Source organism: Ursus americanus, chromosome 26 (genome assembly GCF_024610735.1).
Source record: "Ursus americanus isolate L20-20 chromosome 26, mUrsAme1.1.p, whole genome shotgun sequence".
NCBI classification, from domain to species: domain Eukaryota; kingdom Metazoa; phylum Chordata; class Mammalia; order Carnivora; family Ursidae; genus Ursus; species Ursus americanus.
In genome coordinates, this window is record NC_142152.1 from 5,297,897 (window position 1) to 5,316,457 (window position 18,561).

The window sequence follows — 18,561 nt, forward strand, 5'->3', positions numbered from 1 at the left end:
CACTATATGACCAATAGTTATAATCAAGAAATTTTAGTCTCAGTGGAGGAAAACTTTAGGGGAACAATTAAACTGGTAAAGGATCTGCTGTGTTATCTGCCTAATAATGGCACAGGCTTAAAGTTATGCCCAAAAGGTTGTGCTAAATCATGGTAATAATGTTTGAAGAGTGGATTCTAACATGAAACTAACTTCTCACTGTAAGATTAATAAAATAAGGATATAAATATAGTATCAAGACAATGGAATAAAGCAGAAAATATGCTAGCCATAAAGCTAAATACAGATGCTACGGCTGAATTTCAGATGAAGTACTGTACTTGCATTTTAAAAGAGGTAGGAGACCTAAATAATGCAAAGCAGAAAGTGAGGGGGTACAAATAAAGCTCCACAGGAGTTTCAAGTAACTAGGGATTGGAGGAAGATTAAGTCAATCGTCATTCTCTTGAAGACATAATATGTAAACTAAGTTTTTAAGGGTAGAGACACTGAATGTTATGCATTCTTGGTGGAGAAAAGACACAAATGAAACCATTAGTAGTTCTGGAGTGTCTATATGAAGAGGAACATGGAGAGATACCAAGATCAGAAGCACCTTACTTATACTATGACACTCTGTTTTCTTCTGTAGGAATTAAACCAATGAAGGATTTTGTACAGGAAAAATACATCAGAACTATCTTTTATGAAAATAAATCTGGCCACAATGTATAGAACAGACCAAGTAAGAGTTTGGATAGGAGGCCAATATAGACCTTAAATAGAATAAGAGTAAAAAAGAAAAGAGATAAACAAGGGTAGCAAGGTCTTCGAAAAGGAAAATAGACGTTAAAAGATCTTGAGATCATGCCTGGATCGTTAACTTTGAAAACAGGGGAGGGGGTACTCTGAAATAAGGAAGAAACAGAGAAGGGATTGAAATACTGATGACAAGAGAAAAACGGGTAGCTCACATTAGTCACCCTACTAACTTGAAACATGCTTTTATTTATGAACCACCTTTTATTTTTATTAAGATCACCTGAGTGTACTTAGAGCCCCTTCTCCAGATCCCTCTTATTATTTTAATCTTTACAGCAGTTATACTACTTAAAGACTTAAACTAAACCAAGGAGAAGTTTGATCTTCCAGCTAACTAGTTCTATTAACCAGGTACAGTAGTGTACACATAGCAGAAGCTTAATATAATAAACATGTATTTGTTATAAAATTAATTTGCAGTTATCTTAATAGTCTACCCAAAGTTTTCTAAACATAACTTGTAAAGAGCAAAAGATGCTTTCATACTATCATCTTTCTCCCCAACCTTCTTCAAAATGACAAAAATCCTTACCTGTGGGTCCAGAATGAACAGATAATGACCTTTCTATCTGGAGTGGTGACATCATTTGTATTGTTAATTTTGCTAGGTAGATGGCTTCATATTCCTAAAAAAGATTTAATTAACTTGAATATACATTTAAATTCTTGGGTACCCAAAAGAGTGATTAATGTGTACATTATTGGTATTCTCACTTTATACTGAAATATCTGGTACCATACTGTTGTAAGAGAAATGCAAGTTTAGGAGCGCCTGGGTGGCTCATTCCATTAAGCGGCCTGACTCTTGGTTTCAGCTCAAGTCATGATCTCAGGGTTGTGGGATGGAGCCCTGCTTTTGTCAGTACAGAGTCTGCTTGTACCTCTCCTTCCCCTCTGCCACTCTCCCCACTCACTCCTCTTTCTCTCAAATAAATAAATAAATAAATATTTTTAAAAATGAGAAATGCAAGTTTAAAATTCCTATCTCTTAAAAAAATCAAATTAAATTTCTATCTCATACTTTCACATTTACTGAAGAAACTATAAATCAAGTCAGGTTAACAGCTTGCACTAGGGTATCATAAATGAACTGCCAGTCAGGCAGTATCTGTTCTCTGCCACTGGGATGTTAGCTATATGATATTTAATTACCTCTGTTAAAACACACACACACACCCCAAAAATCCCAACAGGCAATCTCATAAAATAATTGTAAGAATAAAATGAAATAAAGTTCAGTAAAGATAAAATGTTACACAGCTGTAAAATATTTTTAAAATGAGAGTAATAAAGCATTTAATGGATTCAAATATATATTTGGTTTTCTAATTCCTTAAACTTAATAGTCCTCTATTTCCAAAGATGGAAGAATAAAAGGCATTTCTGTCCCTCTCCCCTTTCTGAAAGCAAACTTTCATCTTTATTTGATGAAAGTAGGAAACATCCAAAACCCTGAATATGAGAATGAAAAGAAATGATTACAAATTGGTCAGAACAGTGGTTACCTTTACAAAAGGAGAGTGTTTGATTAGGAAGGGTAATACAAGGGCTTTTGGGATCCTGGCATATGTTCAATTTCTTGACCTGATGGTGGTTACATGGATGTTTATTTACATTTTATGCATTTTATGTATGTGTATTATATTTCACAATAAAAAATTTATTTTCAAATGGAACCAGACCAAGCTAGGCACCCAAGATGCCTGATTGCAGAAATTAGGGTACACTTCAAAGTGCTCCAAAAAAAGGTGGTGGATCTAAGATAAAACTAACAAGCGCTTGCACAGTATTATGGGAAATATGAGTGGGCTGTGGGTAGAGGTAGGGCATATTACGGAAAATGTGAATGCGCACACATGCCATTTTTGCAAGAAGCAGGGTACATGTATAGTAAGGTGGAAGAGAAACAGGGTTGTATGTAGCCAAGTATCTGATCTTAGCTAAAAATAAAAACTAAACCAGTAATTCTCAAGCCTGGCTATACCTGAGGATCACCTGAGGGGGGTAATCAGAAGAGGGAATGAAGCATGAGAGACTGTGGACTCTGGGAAACAAACTGAGGGCTTCAGAGGGGAGTGGGGTGGGGGAATGGGGTAGGCTGGTGATGGGTAGTAAGGAGGGCACATATTGCATGGTGCACTGTGTGTTATACGCAACTAATGAATCATCGAACTTTACATCAAAAAAATAATTAAAAAATTTTTAAAATTTTTTAAAAAATACACATATGCTCAAGTCCCACCCCCAGTGATTGTCATTTAATTGGTTTAGGTGCGGTTCCCCTGGGTTCTTTTAATGTGCATGCTGTGTTTATCAATACAAACGAGAAAACCCTGTGACATATAAGAGGCTCTGCTTCTTACTCATTGAGTTAAACCACCAGAGAAAAGTGTTAGTGAGAAGACTTCCAAAACAAGTGGGAAAATTTAAGCTTTCTGCCCTCCCCAAGCACTACCCAGGTTCCTCTCCCACAATTTTATTGTTGGGCAAATAGCTGTTCTAAGAATACTTCCAGTTCAAAGATGACCAATAATCAAAAAAGGAACCACTGTAGGTTTTAGCGTATGATGTCAAGGGGAAAACTTTATAACCAAAAGCCACATAAGAACACAGGGTCAAAATCACACCATAAAACGCATGAAAATGATTAATTCTCCATGAAATCAATGAGTATGGCACTTTTTTTTTTTTTAAAGATTTTATTTGAGAGAGCCTGATGCGGGACTCGTTCCCAGGACCCTGGGATCATGACCTGAGCCAAAGGCAGACGCTTAACTGGCTGAGCCATCCAGGCGCCCAATAAGAATGGCATTTCTGAAATGAGTTCAAAGAAGAAATAGAAGGACTCATGAAAGAAACGTTAACAATGAAAGAGATGACATACCAACAATCAGAGCTCAATGGGAGAAAAAAATAAAACCAAAGAAATAATGAATGAATATAACAGAATCAACAAAGAGAATAGACCATACTATCCAATTCTGGCATAATATCAATTTTCTCTTTGCTCCTCAATTGTTCCAAACTGCAAATATGCTAAATTTCCTATCATTTTAGAAAACAAACAAAATCCTCCTTAATAACCCTAGTTTCCCCTCTAGCTACTGACATTTCTGTTTTCCCCTTCAAAGTATAATTCCTAGAATTATCTATACTTGCTGTTTACATTCCTCTCTTCCCAATTTCTCTTGAACTCTGAGCCAATTATGTTTATCCTCCCCCTTCCACACAACCTGTTTATCAAGGACACCAATGACCTCATGTTCCTAACCTAATGTCAATTCTCAGCCCTTACATTATTTAACCTATTATCAGCTTTTGATACAGTGAATCATTCTCCACTTTTTTTCTTTTTAAGATTTATGTATTTATTTTGGGTGGGGGAGAGGGAGAGAATCTCAAGCAGATCCTCCACGGAGTGCAGAGCCTGACGTAGGGCTCGATCTCATAATACATGAGATCATGATCTGAGCCAAAATCAAGAGCCAGATGCTTAACCAGATGAGCCAACCAGGCGGCCCCATTCCCTACTTCTTCAAACACTTTCTTCACTTGACTTCCCAAACAACAAGCCACCCTGATTTTTTTTTCCTATCTCATTGGCCATTCTTTTCAATCTCTTCTTCTAATTCCTCCCTCCCCACCCTCTACTTGTTGGAGTGCATTACGATCTGTTTGGAAATTCTTCTCTATCTGCACTCCCCTAGTGATCTCATCTAGCCTCAGGGCTTTCAATAGCATCTATATGCTGATACTCCTCAGATTCAGGGTTCTTTCCCAGGAACTCTGGACTTATATAACTGCCTATTGTCCAACAGCCCTCTCAACCATGACGTGACCAAAACTGAACTCGGTTTTACTCCCTTCAAACCTTCTCATGCAATTTCTTCCATATCTTCCATTAAGGCTTAGATCCATCCTAATCTCTCTTCACATTCAATCCATCAGCAAATCCTGTCATCTAACAGTCATATAAATACAAAATGTGATCTCTTCTCACCTCTGCCCCTACTACCATTTTGGTCCAAACTAACATTTTCTTTTGACTTGCAGGGATTTGGGGGTAAGGGTAGAGTATACCTGTTAGAAAGCAACTGTTATAATGTACTCAAAAGAAAATTAAGGAAACAAGCCATGCAGATATTTGGGGGAAAGCATTCTGGGCGTGAAGAGATGAGCAAGTCCCTTGAGATGAGAACATGCATAGTATTTTCAAGTAATTATGAGAAGGTCGGTGTGACTAGAACATACATAGTAAGCAAATGGGATAGTAGGAGATTAGTAAGGGACTACATATGTAGGGATTTATAAGCCATTATACGTAAGGCCTCTGGCTTTTAAGTGGAGGAGAAATAACTTCTTGTAATAAGAGTCTCCCTACAGTGCTGAGTATACTGTGTTGAATACAGGACACTGTAAATTTCAAAAGAAATACATATGTTTTACACAAAGAAAACTTTAAAACACTAAAGGAAATAAAAATTGATTTGAATAAATGGAATATATTCTTAGGAAAACTAAAAATGTAAAGGTGTCAATTCTTTTTGAACTGTGAACATAATAGTAACTTTTTTTTTTTAAAGATTTTATTTATTTATTTGACAAAGACAGGCAGCCAGTGAGAGAGAGAACTCAAGCAGGGGGAGTGGGAGAGGAAGAAGCAGGCTCCTAGAGGAAGAGCCTGATGTGGGGCTTGATCCCAGAATGCTGAGATCACACCCTGAGCCGAAGGCAGACGCTTAATGACTGAGCCACCGAGGCGCCCCTGAACATAGTAGTAACTTAAAAAATATAGGGCTCTTTCCAGCAAAGTTCACACCAAAAAGTAAATTTTAAGAACTTGCCAGAAACAGACCTAAGTATAGATCAAATTTGGTATATAATAAAAATGGCATTTTAAATCAGTTGGCCAAAGACAGATTACTTAATATACAAAGAGCTCTTACAAAGAGTAAAAAGACCAACAATCTGATAGAAGAATGGGCAAACCACAGGAGTTGCCACTTTTACCACCATGATGGCAATGATCCGAAAATCTAATACTTTTGGCTACTGGTATTGAACGGGAACTACTAGGAAACAGGTACTCCTTGTTTCCTGGTGGTTTACATTATTTCAGCCTTTTTAAAGACTATTTTGTAACATCAAATTTCAAATGCCTCTGACCTGGCAATTCCACATTATATATATATTGCACAGGTATATTTGCAGATGTAAACAAAGACGTACCTACCCGTATACTTCTCCCAATATTGTTTATAATCACGAAAGGCTAGAAACAATCTAAAAGATTTATGTATAAGGAATCATATGAAGTTGTGATGCATATATACATATGTACATATGCATATAAAAACATTATGCAGTTAGACTTGCATATATATTGCTGAATTTTTTTAACATGAGTGTATACTACTTTTTCAAATACAAAAGTAAATTTGAAAAGACAATGCTTTTACGCAACAGGATTAAAAGGCAAAGAAACTTAGTTTTGTATTTTATAATGCAATTAAAAAAGATAAAAGTAAACATTTTACATAAACATGCTAAAGTAAGAAATACCACTGTTTGTTTTAAATGAATGGAAAAAAAAGTAAAATTTAAGTTTGGTAACTGAGACAGTCTACTTTAATTTTTTTTTTCAATATTTTATTTATTTGAGAGAGAGAGAGAGCACGAGCAGCGGGTGGCAGGGGAGATGGGGGTGCGCAGAGGGAGAGGAAGAAGCAGACTCCTCGCTGAGGCAGGGCTCAATCACAGGACCCCAAGATCATGACCTGAGCCAAAGGCAGACACTTAACCAACTCAATCACCCAGATGCCCCTCAGAAAATCCATTTTGTAATGCTCCTAATGTCTCAATGTGAGATTTATTCCTGCATAACTGGACAGAATTAGTCAGCCAGAGGACATTCTTCAATCTCTGATTTTCCTTCTTGGGAAAAATTAAATAAACTAGTTTAATCAGATACTTCACAGGTTTATCTTACTGTCTTTTGAGTGCATCTTCCAGGCACCAACAAAATTTGAAACATGGATGGGGTGCCTGGGAGGCATGATCTTGGGGTCCTGGGATTGAGCCCCATATCAGGCTCCCTGCTCAGTGGGGAGTCTACCTCTCTCTCCCTCTACCCCTCCCCCCTGCTTGTGCTCTCTCTTGCTCTCACTCTCAGTCTCTCAAATAAAAATCTTTAGAATCTGAAACATGGTAAAGATAAAGCATAGAAATAGCATATAATTATCTGTAATCAAAAAAGAAAAAATTTGAAGAAATGTCTATGTTATTTTATTCATTTTCATTTTTAATTTTTAAAATTTAATTTAAATTAAATTAATTAACATATAATGTATTATTGGTTTAAGAGGTAGAGGTTAGTGATTCCTAAGTCTTATATAATACCCAGCGCTCATTACATCACATGCCCTCCTTAATGTCCATCACCCAGTTACTTCATCCCTTCCACCCCACCCCAGCAAACCTCAGTTTGTTTCTATGATTAAGATCTCTTATGGTTTGTCTCCCTCTCTTATTTCATCTTGCTTTATTTTTCCCTCTCTTTCCCTATGATCCTCTGTTTTGTTGTTTAAATTCCACATATCAGTGAGATCATATGATAATTGTCTTTCCCTGATTTATTTCACTTAGCATAATACCTTCTAGTTCCATCCACATTGTCGCAACTGGCAAGATTTCAATTTCTTGATGGCTGTGTAATATTCCTGTGGGGGGGAGGGGACATCTGGCTTTTTCCATAGTTTGGCTACTGTGGACACTGCTGTTAAAAACACTGGGGTGCAGGTGCCCCTTCGGATCACTACATTTGTATCTTTGGGGCAAATACCCAGTAGTGCATTGCTAGGTTGTAGGGTAGCTCTATTTTCAACTTTTTGAGGAACCTCCATACTGCTTTCCAGAGAGGCTGCACCAGCTTGCATTCCCACGAACAGTGTAGGAGGGTTCCCCTTTCTCCACATCCTCACCAACATCTGTTGTTTCCTGACTTGTAAATTTTAAACATTCTGACTGGCGTGAGGCAGTATCTCATTGTGGTTCTGATTTGTATTTCCCTGATGCTGAGTGATATTGAGCATTTTTTCATGGGTCTGTTGGCCATTTGGATGTCTTCTAGGAGACAAGAGACACCTGTTCATGTCTTCTTCCCATTTCTTGATTGGATTATTTGTTCTTTGCATGTTGAGTTTGATAAGTTCTTTATAGATTTTGGACACTAGTCCTTTATCTGGTATGTCATTTGCAAATATCTTCTCCCATTCTGTCTGTTGTCTTTGGTTTTGTCAACTCTTTCCTTCGCTGTGCAAAATCTTTTTATCTTGATGAAGTCCCAATAGCTCATTTTTGCTTTTGTTTCCCTTGCCTTTCAAGATGTATCTAGCAAGAAGTTGCTGTGGCCGAGGTTGAAGAGGTTGCTCTAGGATTTTGATGGACTCTTGTCTCACATTTAGGTCTTTCATCCATTTTGTCTATTTTTGTGTATGGTGTAAGGAAATGGTCCAATTTCATTCTGCATGTGGCCGTCCAATTTTCCCAAAACTATTTGTTGAACAGACTTTTTCCATTGGATATTCTTTCCTGCTTTGTTGAAGATTAGTTGACCATAGAGTTGAGGGGCCATTTCCAGGTTCTCTGGTCTTTTCCATTGATCTGTGTGTCTGCTTTGGTGCCAATACCATACCGTCTTGATGACTACAACTTTGTAATAGAGCTTGAAGTCTGGAATTGTGATGCCACCAGCTTTGGTTTTCTTTTTCAACATTCTTTTGGCTATTTGGGGTCTTTTCTGGTTCCATACAAATTTTAGGATTATTTGTTCCAGCTCTGTGAAAAAAGTTGATGTTATAAAAAATGGGATTGCACTGAATGTGTAGATTGCTCTAGGTAGCACAGACACTTTAACAATTTGTTCTCCCAATCCATGAGCATGGAACGTTTTTCCATTTCTTTGTGTCTTCCTCAATTTCTTTCACGAGTGTTCTGTAAGTTTTCTGAGTACAGATTCTTTGCCTCTTTGGTTAGGTTTATTCCTAGGTATCTCATAGTTTTGGGTACAATTGTAAATGGGATCGACTCCTTAATTTCTTCTTCTGTCTCATTGTTAGTGTATAGAAATGTTAACTGATTTCTGTGCATTGATTTTACATCCTGCCACTTTGCTGAATTCCTGCGTGAGTTCTAGCAATTTTGGGGTGGAGTTTTTTGGGTTTCTCCCAACCTCTGGCCCCAGAGCTGAAAGCTCAGGGCCCTACTCCTCAATGAGCTCTCAGAGAAAAGCATCAATCATTTCTGTCTCCCTGGTCTCTGTCTGCACTCCATGTTCACCCAGCCTGTGACTGAGCATTTCTGTCTCAGACCAAGACCTGTTTCTAGCATCCAAACCCTACAGACTCCTGTGGCACGCTATTGTGCCACTCCTCTCAGGAAAGGAAGGGGTGTCTCGCCAGTTCTGCCACTTGTTGGGCCCTTGCTCAGAAAGCAGTCACCCAACTGTGCTGCCGTTTGTGGTTTATGGCAACCCCCGGCTGAGAGCCCACTCCTGAGCTCACTGTTTGCAGCCAGCTTCCCCGCTCAAATGCCTGGGAACTCTGCCACACTCAGGCACCCCCAGTCTTCCTGTGACTGAGACCACACTGTCCCACCTAGGGTTCCATCCCCACTTAGCCACCTTGAGTGCCTTTCAGGATGGGATGTCCCCTACCTCCACTGAGCAGACTTCTTAAAAGTTCTGATTTTGCACTCTGCTGCTATATCACTTTTCCAAAGCTGGCTTAGAGAGGATCCCTCCCCCCCCTCAGTTTATCTTCCCATATATGGCCTCGGATTCACTTCTCTGCACCTCCTACCTTGCAGAAAGTGGTTGTTTTTCTATTTGTAGAGTTGCAGCTATTCTTCTTAGATCTGCTGTTGAGTTCGCAGGTGTTCAGAATGATTTGATAGCTATCTAGCTGAATTCCTGGGACCAGATGAAACTAGGGTCCCCTACTCCTCTGCCATCCCGGACTCCTCTAACATCAATTATTTTATCTTACGTTTAGCAATGTGCCTTTAACACTTTTTTCACAGTAATGGCAGTTTTTAAGAAAATACTTAAAAAACAAAACTGAAAATATGTTTAACTAGAAATGTAAACTCGAATAAAAATACAAATTAGGAGGTACTTGGCTGGCTCAGTTGGAGGAGCGTGCGACTCTTGATCTCAGGGTCGTGAATCTGAGGCCCATGTTAGGTGTAGAGATTACTTAAAATAAACTTAAAAAAATAATAATGAAATCAATCAAATTAGATTATGGAAATTTTTCAGTATTTAAAGTAACTTCTAGGGGTGCCTGAGTGGCTCAGTCTGTTAAGCATCTGCCTACAGCTCAGGTCATAATCTCAGGGCCCTGGAATCGAGGCCCTGATTCCAGAGCAAGGAATCTCCATCCCTCCTCTCCAACCCCCACTCATGCTCTCTCTTACTCTTTCTCAAATACATAAAATCTTTAAAAAAATAAATAGGGGCGCCTGGGTGGCACAGCGGTTAAGCGTCTGCCTTCGGCTCAGGGCGTGATCCCGGCGTTATGGGATCGAGCCCCACATCAGGCTCCTCCGCTATGAGCCTGCTTCTTCCTCTCCCACTCCCCCTGCTGTGTTCCCTCTCTCGCTGGCTGTCTCTATCTCTGTCGAATAAATAAATAAAATCTTTAAAAAAATTAAAAATAAAAATAAATAAATAAATAAATAAAATTTAAATTACATAGATATAAGATTTTAATTATCCTACTTTCTATTTTGAAAAGGAAGAAGACAGAAATTACCTGAAGTTGATGGACAAATCCAGCATTAGGATTAATACAAAATCTTCTTTCTTGAACATAAGCAAATGCATCTCTGAAAACAAAAAAAAGAGAACTAAGGTGATGGTCTTATTTCATAAATTAATCTCAATTCTTTCAGTATCTACCTAAAATAGGAACTTATCCAAAAATTTACCTAAACAGGAAATCATAATCATAAAACTTGTGCTACAGAGGTAGCAAGCTGTAGTGGAAAAATTAACAGCATGGGCAGATGAAAGATCACCATCCCCTGTTTATCAGCTCATGTTCTAAGGGAAGCTGCTCAACTTTCTAAGCTTTATTTTTCTTGTCTGTAAATTGGGGTTTATAATAACTCCTATTTTTGAGGGCTATTGTGAAGATGAGCGATAGTAAATGTAAAGCACCTTGTATAGCATCTATTACATAGTACGTGCTCAAAATTTTATAGTTGTTTAAACAAGGAGAAGTATATCTACTTCCTTATGTTGTGAGGCTTAAATGAGATAAAGAGCCTAGAATAGCACTTAGCACAGAGCAAAGACCCAATATATAGAAGTTATTCCCACTATTAATATTACTACTGTCAAGACACCAAATAAGAAAGAGAATATATAAAACAGTCTAACAAGCATTAAATAAAGCATTTGTATTCAAGTAATATTAACAACTGATACTTTTAAGTAAACTTTCCATCAAAATTTAAACTTAAAGTATATCAAACCAACTAAACAAGCATTTGAATGTCTCCTGTGTGTCAGGACTGTGGTTCCAATGCTGAACACAGCTCAAAGGAAGAGAGTTTAACAGGGAACATGGTATAATGATGGACAGGCTGACACAGGCATACCATGCAAAGTTTCACTGGCCATGATAAGAATTATTAAGGATCAGAAACTTCTGAGAGCTTTTTGGGGTAAGGTGATTATTTGATCAGATTTCTCTTTTGAAAAGACCATTTCAACTGTAGCGTGGGGGAAAAAAACAAACTGGAAAAAGAAAGAATACATGAAACCACTAAGAACACTACCATTGTTAGAGTCCAAGAGAGAGATGACTGGAGCTTGGATTAGGGGATTAAATGATGAAGAAGAGAAAGATAAAGAGAGAGATTCAAGGTACATTTTAGGACATAAAAGAGACAGGATTTGGTAATGGGTAAGTTGGGGAGACAGGGAGTGAAAGACAAGGAGTTGTCAATGATTACAAGACTTCTAACTTGTACAAGACACACTAAAAAAGGAAAAACTGTTCTTTGGCCAGGATTTTGTTTTGGGGCTCTTTTTTATTTAGGCAGTATGCTTGGAAAAGTTGATTCTGGTTAAGAAAGACTACACTGAATTGTGAAAAGAAGCTGAAACAATTTCTAGTAATTTTTCATCCAACTACTATTAAAGGAAAACGTAATAAATTAGCCTTTTAAGCAAGGGAAGCAATAACATCTGTGTTTAAGAGTTTTTAAACTCGGGCTAAACAATTCTCTAGCAGTATATAATTAGTTTTCCATAATTATTCCCAACTATAACTACCTTGGCTTCTTAACAACATTTAGCATTAGCTCCCTAAAACCACAAAATATTAGCCTAAGTAGATCTATACAAGGTAGACAAGCTTTAAAGGATAAGAGACTAGCCATGAGATACAAGAGCCTGCCTAATCAACCTGAATAGATGACAAAATCAGGATATCAACTTCAAACTCCCAAACTGTTTCCATTAAGCTTCATTTTACTGAAAATTTAAATTGTGGCTAGGTTTCAGAGTACTTTCTTACCTGTATTTCATTCCAAATGTTTCCATAATGTATGCAATAACAAAGGCAGCACTGAAGAGGGGGAAAAAATTTTAGAAAAAAATAGAAAACACAGCTCATTAATTAAATGCTACAGAAAGAAAGATAATCTCTAACTTCATACCTCCTGGAGATTCCTGCATTTCCATGGACAAGAACTTTTCCTGAAAAACAAGAAATAGTTATTCTGACAAAAAAACATCTATTCAGCAACTAAAATATATTGATACCACGTACTATACCATAGGAAGATAAATCTTTTCTTAAACATATTATATTTTATACATACCACTTGGATATTTATTAAATTTCATTCTTTACAATTAATACTTTGAAATTAAAGGGATTTAAAGCTGGCCCAAAATTTGAAAATAGTTATACAGGGATATTTAAAAAAGCATATCCAAATGAAACAAGGAACTGGGAAAATACGAACTTGGGAATAGTCTATTACATACAATTGCAACTTCCATATCCTGCATTTAAGACAAATGTTAACTAAAACATTAACTGTAACACATAATCCCCTAAAAATAAATATTAAGTAAAGAAAATATTATTTACCTCCAGTTTGTAAGCTTCCATCAATAAATTCTTTAGTCTGAAGGCGAAAGACAGTGTATTTTAATAAAACATGTGGATTAATACAAGCATAAAATACGTATACATAGAGTAAAACAAAATACATTTAAAAAATTACCTGATTTATATTAATAACAATTGCCTTAATTCAAGAACTTCCAAAATGCTACAAATGTACCTATTACAAATTTTAAAAATTATACAGGAGCTAGAATTTAATTTGAATTTAATAAATTCGAAGTGTGATTTCTCAGATATTTGGAGATCATAAAAAGGTTTTTAAAGGAATAAATATTCTTCAAAATATAATCCCACAATTTTCAGTCATAACAAAGTAAAAGTAGCATAGAAAGGAATTAGTTTCATTATTATTAAGTTTTAGAACCATAATTAAGAAGTCAAATCATAAAATTTAAATGATATTAAAGCATCTGATACTTACCATGGGAAAATAACGTATTATATTTTCAACTGGATTATCTGCAATATCCAAGACTAAATATCTGAAAATAGAATATTCTGTGATAAGCACACTTTCAGATAAAACTCTATGTATAAAAAACCAAAATTTCTTGACAACCATGAAAATAATGCAATACAACTTTCAAAGTATCATACTCCCAAGAACTGGGTCATAGATTTTATATTGTTCAACTGCACAGCATTTAGAGCCTTAAATAATAAGTTAACATTTCTGGTATTTTTGTATTAAAAAAATCTATCTGGTTAAAACTGAAAAATCACAAGAAGGAAGAAAACTTTCCTAGACGTAGAATATAAAGACAAAAAGTGTCTGTATTTTTTATTGTTATTCTTCTATTTCTACTAACTTCCCCATGAATTAGAAGATTCTTCTTTGAGTGGCCCTCTGACCCCTCCTCACAATGCTACAGGGGACAATTCAGAGGAAGCCCAAAGTCTGAAAGAGAAAAAGGTAATCAAAATAGAAGACCAACGGAGCAATGAGTCAAACATTCATTGCTTGAACTGACCTTCAGTAGAGCAAAAATCAACCAAGAGACCATCTGTCCTATAATTTTACACTTTGGAAAACACTATGATAATAAGACATTATTAATATGCTAGGCTTACTCTATATTTCATGAAAACCTTCCCTTTCTAACCTATCCTAGACCATCTGTTTATTGATACAACTATAGTAATTGAGTTACAAAATTAATTTTTAAAGTCAATATTGCCTTAAAAATGACAGTTCTTTAGTGATCATTTTAGTAGTAAAACAATCATTTAGGTGGTAACAACTTCAATAAATTCAGAATTTATCACATAAAAGCTGAAACTCAGTATCTAAGAATAAACCAATGTAAAATCCAAAAGGATTCAGACAATGACTGTATCCTGAAGCGATTGTGTAGACTTAACTACATAAAACACTGCTTCAGAAAAAAAAAGTTAATTCAGAGTCAATCTAAAATATTTTACTGCTTGTCATTTTGAATGTTAAAAACTATTAGCAGTCGGGGTGCCTGAGAGGCTCAGTTGGTTAAGCCTATGACTCTTGATCTCAGCTCAGATCTCGATCTCAGGTTATGAGTTCAAGCCCCGCTTGAACTACTTTTAAAGTAAAAGTAAAGTAAAAAAGTAAAACTACTTTTAAAAACAAAAAAACAGGGGCGCCTGGGTGGCACAGCGGTTAAGCGTCTGCCTTCGGCTCAGGGCGTGATCCCGGCGTTATGGGATCGAGCCCCACGTCAGGCTCCTCCGCTATGAGCCTGCTTCTTCCTCTCCCACTCCGCCTGCTTGTGTTCCCTCTCTCGCTGGCTGTCTCTCTCTCTGTCAAATAAATAAATAAAATCTTCAAAAAAAAATTTAAAAAAAAAAAAAAAAAAACCCCCCAAAACAAACTATTAGCAGACGGGCGTCTGGGTGGCTCAATCCATAGAGATACAGCTATGGATCTCAGGGTTGTGAGTTTGAGCCCCACATTGCATGGAGAGATTACTTAAAAATAAAATATTTAAAAAACAAAAACAAAACTATGAGCAGAACTATCAATCTATAAACCAGTATTTCAAATGCAAGGAGAAAGGGTTCTTCCATTAGGATAAAGAAGCTGTACCCAGAATACTTTGGTACTAAAAACAAAAACTCTAGACAAATTAGAAATGTATAGCATGGCTTTTTAAAATATCCTGGCATTTTCTTATTAATATATGTAATTCTATATGTATGTAGACATAATACATATATATATAACAGAGTTAAGATTTAGAAGGAATATGCCAAAATGCTAACTAAAGTGTTTCCTCTGGGGCGCCTGGGTGGCTCAGTCGTTAATCTGCCTTCGGCTCAGGGAGTGATCCCGGCGTTCTGGGATCGAGCCCCACATCAGGCTCCTCTGCTGGGAGCCTGCTTCTTCCTCTCCCACTCCCCCTGCTTGTGTTCCCTCTCCCGCTGGCTGTCTCTCTCTCAAAAAACAAATAAAATCTTAAAAATAAATAAATAAATAAATAAATAAATAAATAAATAAATAAATAAATAAATATTTAAAAAATAAAGTGTTTCCTCTGGGTTGTAGAATTATGGATGATTTTATAGTCTTCTTGGCACCATTCTGTATTTTCCAAAGTATCTATAAAGAACACGGATTTTTTTTTTAAATTTTATTTGTTTATCTGAGAGAAAGAGAGAAGGAGTAGTGGGGAAGGGCAGAGGGAAAGGGAGAAGCAGACTCCCCACTGAGCAGGGAGCCCAATGTGGGGCTCGATCCTAGGACCCTGGGATCATGACATGAGCCAAAGGCAGACACTTAACTGAGCCACCCAGGTACCCCAAGACCAACAATTTCTTTTACAATTAGAAAAAAATTCAATCTATTTTAATTTAGAATATAGACATTCCTTTTTTTAAAATAAATTTTTATTAACTGAAAAATGTGTACACATGGTAAAAAAATTCTAACAGTATAAAAATATTTGCAGGGGCGCCTGGGTAGTGCAGTCGTTAAGCGTCTGCCTTCGGCTCAGGGCGTGATCCCGGCGTTATGGGATCAAGCCCCACATCAGGCTCTTCCGCTGGAAGCCTGCTTCTTCCGCTCCCACTCCCCCTGCTTGTGTTCCCTATCTGGCTGGCTGTCTCTCTGTCAAATAAAATCTTAAAAAAAAAAAAAAAATTTGCAATAAAAAATGGGCCCCTCTAGCATCCCAGACCCTGAACTTCCTGTCACAGAAGCAACCACTGTCAGATTTCTGGTCTTTTAGCCTAGAAATTTTCTATGCATGTACAAGAATATATGCCTATTATATATATTTTTTTTAAAGGTTATTTTTTATTTGAGAGACAGAACATGAGTGGTGGGGGGTGGGTGGTGAGGAGCAGAGGGAGAGGGAGAAGCAGGCTCCATAGTGAGCGGAGAACCCGATGCGGGGCTTGATCCCAGGACCCTAAGATCATGACCTGAGCCAAAGGCAGATGCTTAACTGACTGAGCCACTCAGGCACCCCTATATTATATTTTTAAACACATTGAGAGTATACACTTGGTTGTACACCTTGCTTTTTTAATTTAATAAATCTTAAGTGATTATTCCAAATCAACACACTTAGAAATATTTCATTCATTTTCATGGTTACAGTATTCTATTATATATTTCCACAATATACTTTAGAGTATCTTATACTGATGGACCTCAGGTTGCTTTCATTTTTACAAACAGTAAAGCAGCACATTAAAATATTTTTAACATATGTGCTTTTATATACAAAGAAAATATCTCTAGAATGATACTTAAGGGTTAATACCAGCTGCCTCCCAGGAGAGAAGCTGGATGGCTGGGTTTAGAGGAGGAAAGAGACTTACTTTATTTATATACCCTTTTTCCACCCTTTTCTTGTATCATGTGTAATACATGTTCTTTATTTTTAAAATAAAGTTAAAATAACATTAAAAACCATTAAATGCTCAACCACACTCATTATAATGAGAAAGGCAAATAAGAACTACACAAGAGATCATTTTTACTCTAGGAAATTGGGAAAAATTAAAAATGTTTTATAATTCTGTCTTGGTGAGATACCAAGGAAAGAGTCTCTCTCATTCACTTCAGAGTGGGAACATAAACTGATACAATTCACTGGAAGGCAATCTGCAACATCCATTAAAATTTTAAATGCTCACAGTCTTTGATCGAGCAATTCCAACTTCTACAAATTTATCCAACTGATATATTCACACATGAATTAAATGACACAGATAGGAATACCCACTATATTAGCAAAAAACTGGAAACAATCTATATGCCCAATAGGTGACAAGTTGGATAAATTTTAGTATAGCCATACAATGGATTACGATGCAAGTTTAAAAAGCCACTGCAGCTAAGTAATGATATGAAGCAATCTCTAAAATACATTAACATTTTTAAAGCCAGTGTAAAAAAAAAAAGTTTATCTACAGGAATATGCTTATATATATAACATAATCCCAGGAGGATACTCAAGAAGTAAGAGTGGATGCCTCTAGAGAGGGGAACTGAGTATCTAAGGCACAGAAATAGGGAAACTCTTCAGTATACTGTACATGCTTTTGGATCTTTAAAATTCTGCATTAAATGCATTGCTTATTTAAAATTTAAAGGATGGGGCGCCTGGGTGGCATAGCGGTTAAGCGTCTGCCTTCGGCTCAGGGCGTGATCCCGGCGTTATGGGATCGAGCCCCACATCAGGCTCCTCCGCTATGAGCCTGCTTTTTCCTCTCCCACTCCCCCTGCTTGTGTTCTCGCTGGCTGTCTCTATCTCTGTCGAATAAATAAATAAAATCTTTAAAAAAATAAAAATAAAAATAAAATAAAATAAAATTTAAAGGAAACGTATTTCTTAGATAATATACTATATGACCATCCTTACAAAACAGATAATGTACAAGGCAACCCTCTTGGGTCCCCTCCCTCTTCAGGAGCTTTATACTATCAACTTTACTATTGCTCAATAAACTTTGTTTCACTGCCCACCACAAAAAAACAAACAAAAAAACACCACACCCACCCACACACAAGAACAGATATGTACAGAAGTCTGCTATAATAAAATCAACTTGACATAAAAACTACATTACATGTTTGCTGCCCATAACATTTTAATTAATCACAGCAATAATTCTTACCTAAATAATTGTTGAAAGTTTGGTTTAACAAAGTTTGCTTCAATATTTTGTCTTATGCATATTATATGGGTTATTCCATATTTCTGTAGTATAGGTAGCTATAAAAAAAGAGGGACGGGTAGAGAAATAGTTTAAAATACAAAACATCATCTTATTGTAACACAGATGTTTGAAAATACATAGGACTGAACATTAAAATTAATACAGCCACATCTGAACTTTAAGTACAGGGAATTAAAGCTAATTTTATAATATAGCTGAAGTGATCAGCAAGATCAGTGATTCAAGATTAATAAATACTACATATCCTCAGAAGGCTAATAGCATTATTTTACATAATTTTAGAGCTTGTTGAGACCTTAAAGATAATTTATTTTGGAAACAATACTAGATAGTGGTTTAAAGGCATGGGCTTTGGAGTCATGAGAGCCCAGGCTCTATATTCCAGCTCTGC

General features: G+C 36.5%; 1 protein-coding gene across 2 annotated transcripts in view; it reads right to left on the reverse strand.

Annotated features, from left to right (window-relative positions):
• STYX (serine/threonine/tyrosine interacting protein) overlaps positions 1 to 18,561 on the reverse strand; it is a 44,124-nt gene that overhangs the window by 6,735 nt on the left and 18,828 nt on the right. Inside the window, exons 4-10 of one of the 2 annotated variants that reach the window (XM_045810409.2) lie at positions 18,108 to 18,205; positions 13,429 to 13,489; positions 12,969 to 13,005; positions 12,529 to 12,568; positions 12,387 to 12,437; positions 10,614 to 10,686; positions 1,334 to 1,427 (exon numbers count right to left, since the gene is read on the reverse strand). In XM_045810409.2, the coding sequence (XP_045666365.1) occupies positions 1,334 to 1,427; positions 10,614 to 10,686; positions 12,387 to 12,437; positions 12,529 to 12,568; positions 12,969 to 13,005; positions 13,429 to 13,489; positions 18,108 to 18,205 (454 nt within the window). The remainder of the gene's footprint in view (positions 1 to 1,333; positions 1,428 to 10,613; positions 10,687 to 12,386; positions 12,438 to 12,528; positions 12,569 to 12,968; positions 13,006 to 13,428; positions 13,490 to 18,107; positions 18,206 to 18,561) is intronic. The other variant, XM_045810410.2, reaches the window with a different exon arrangement.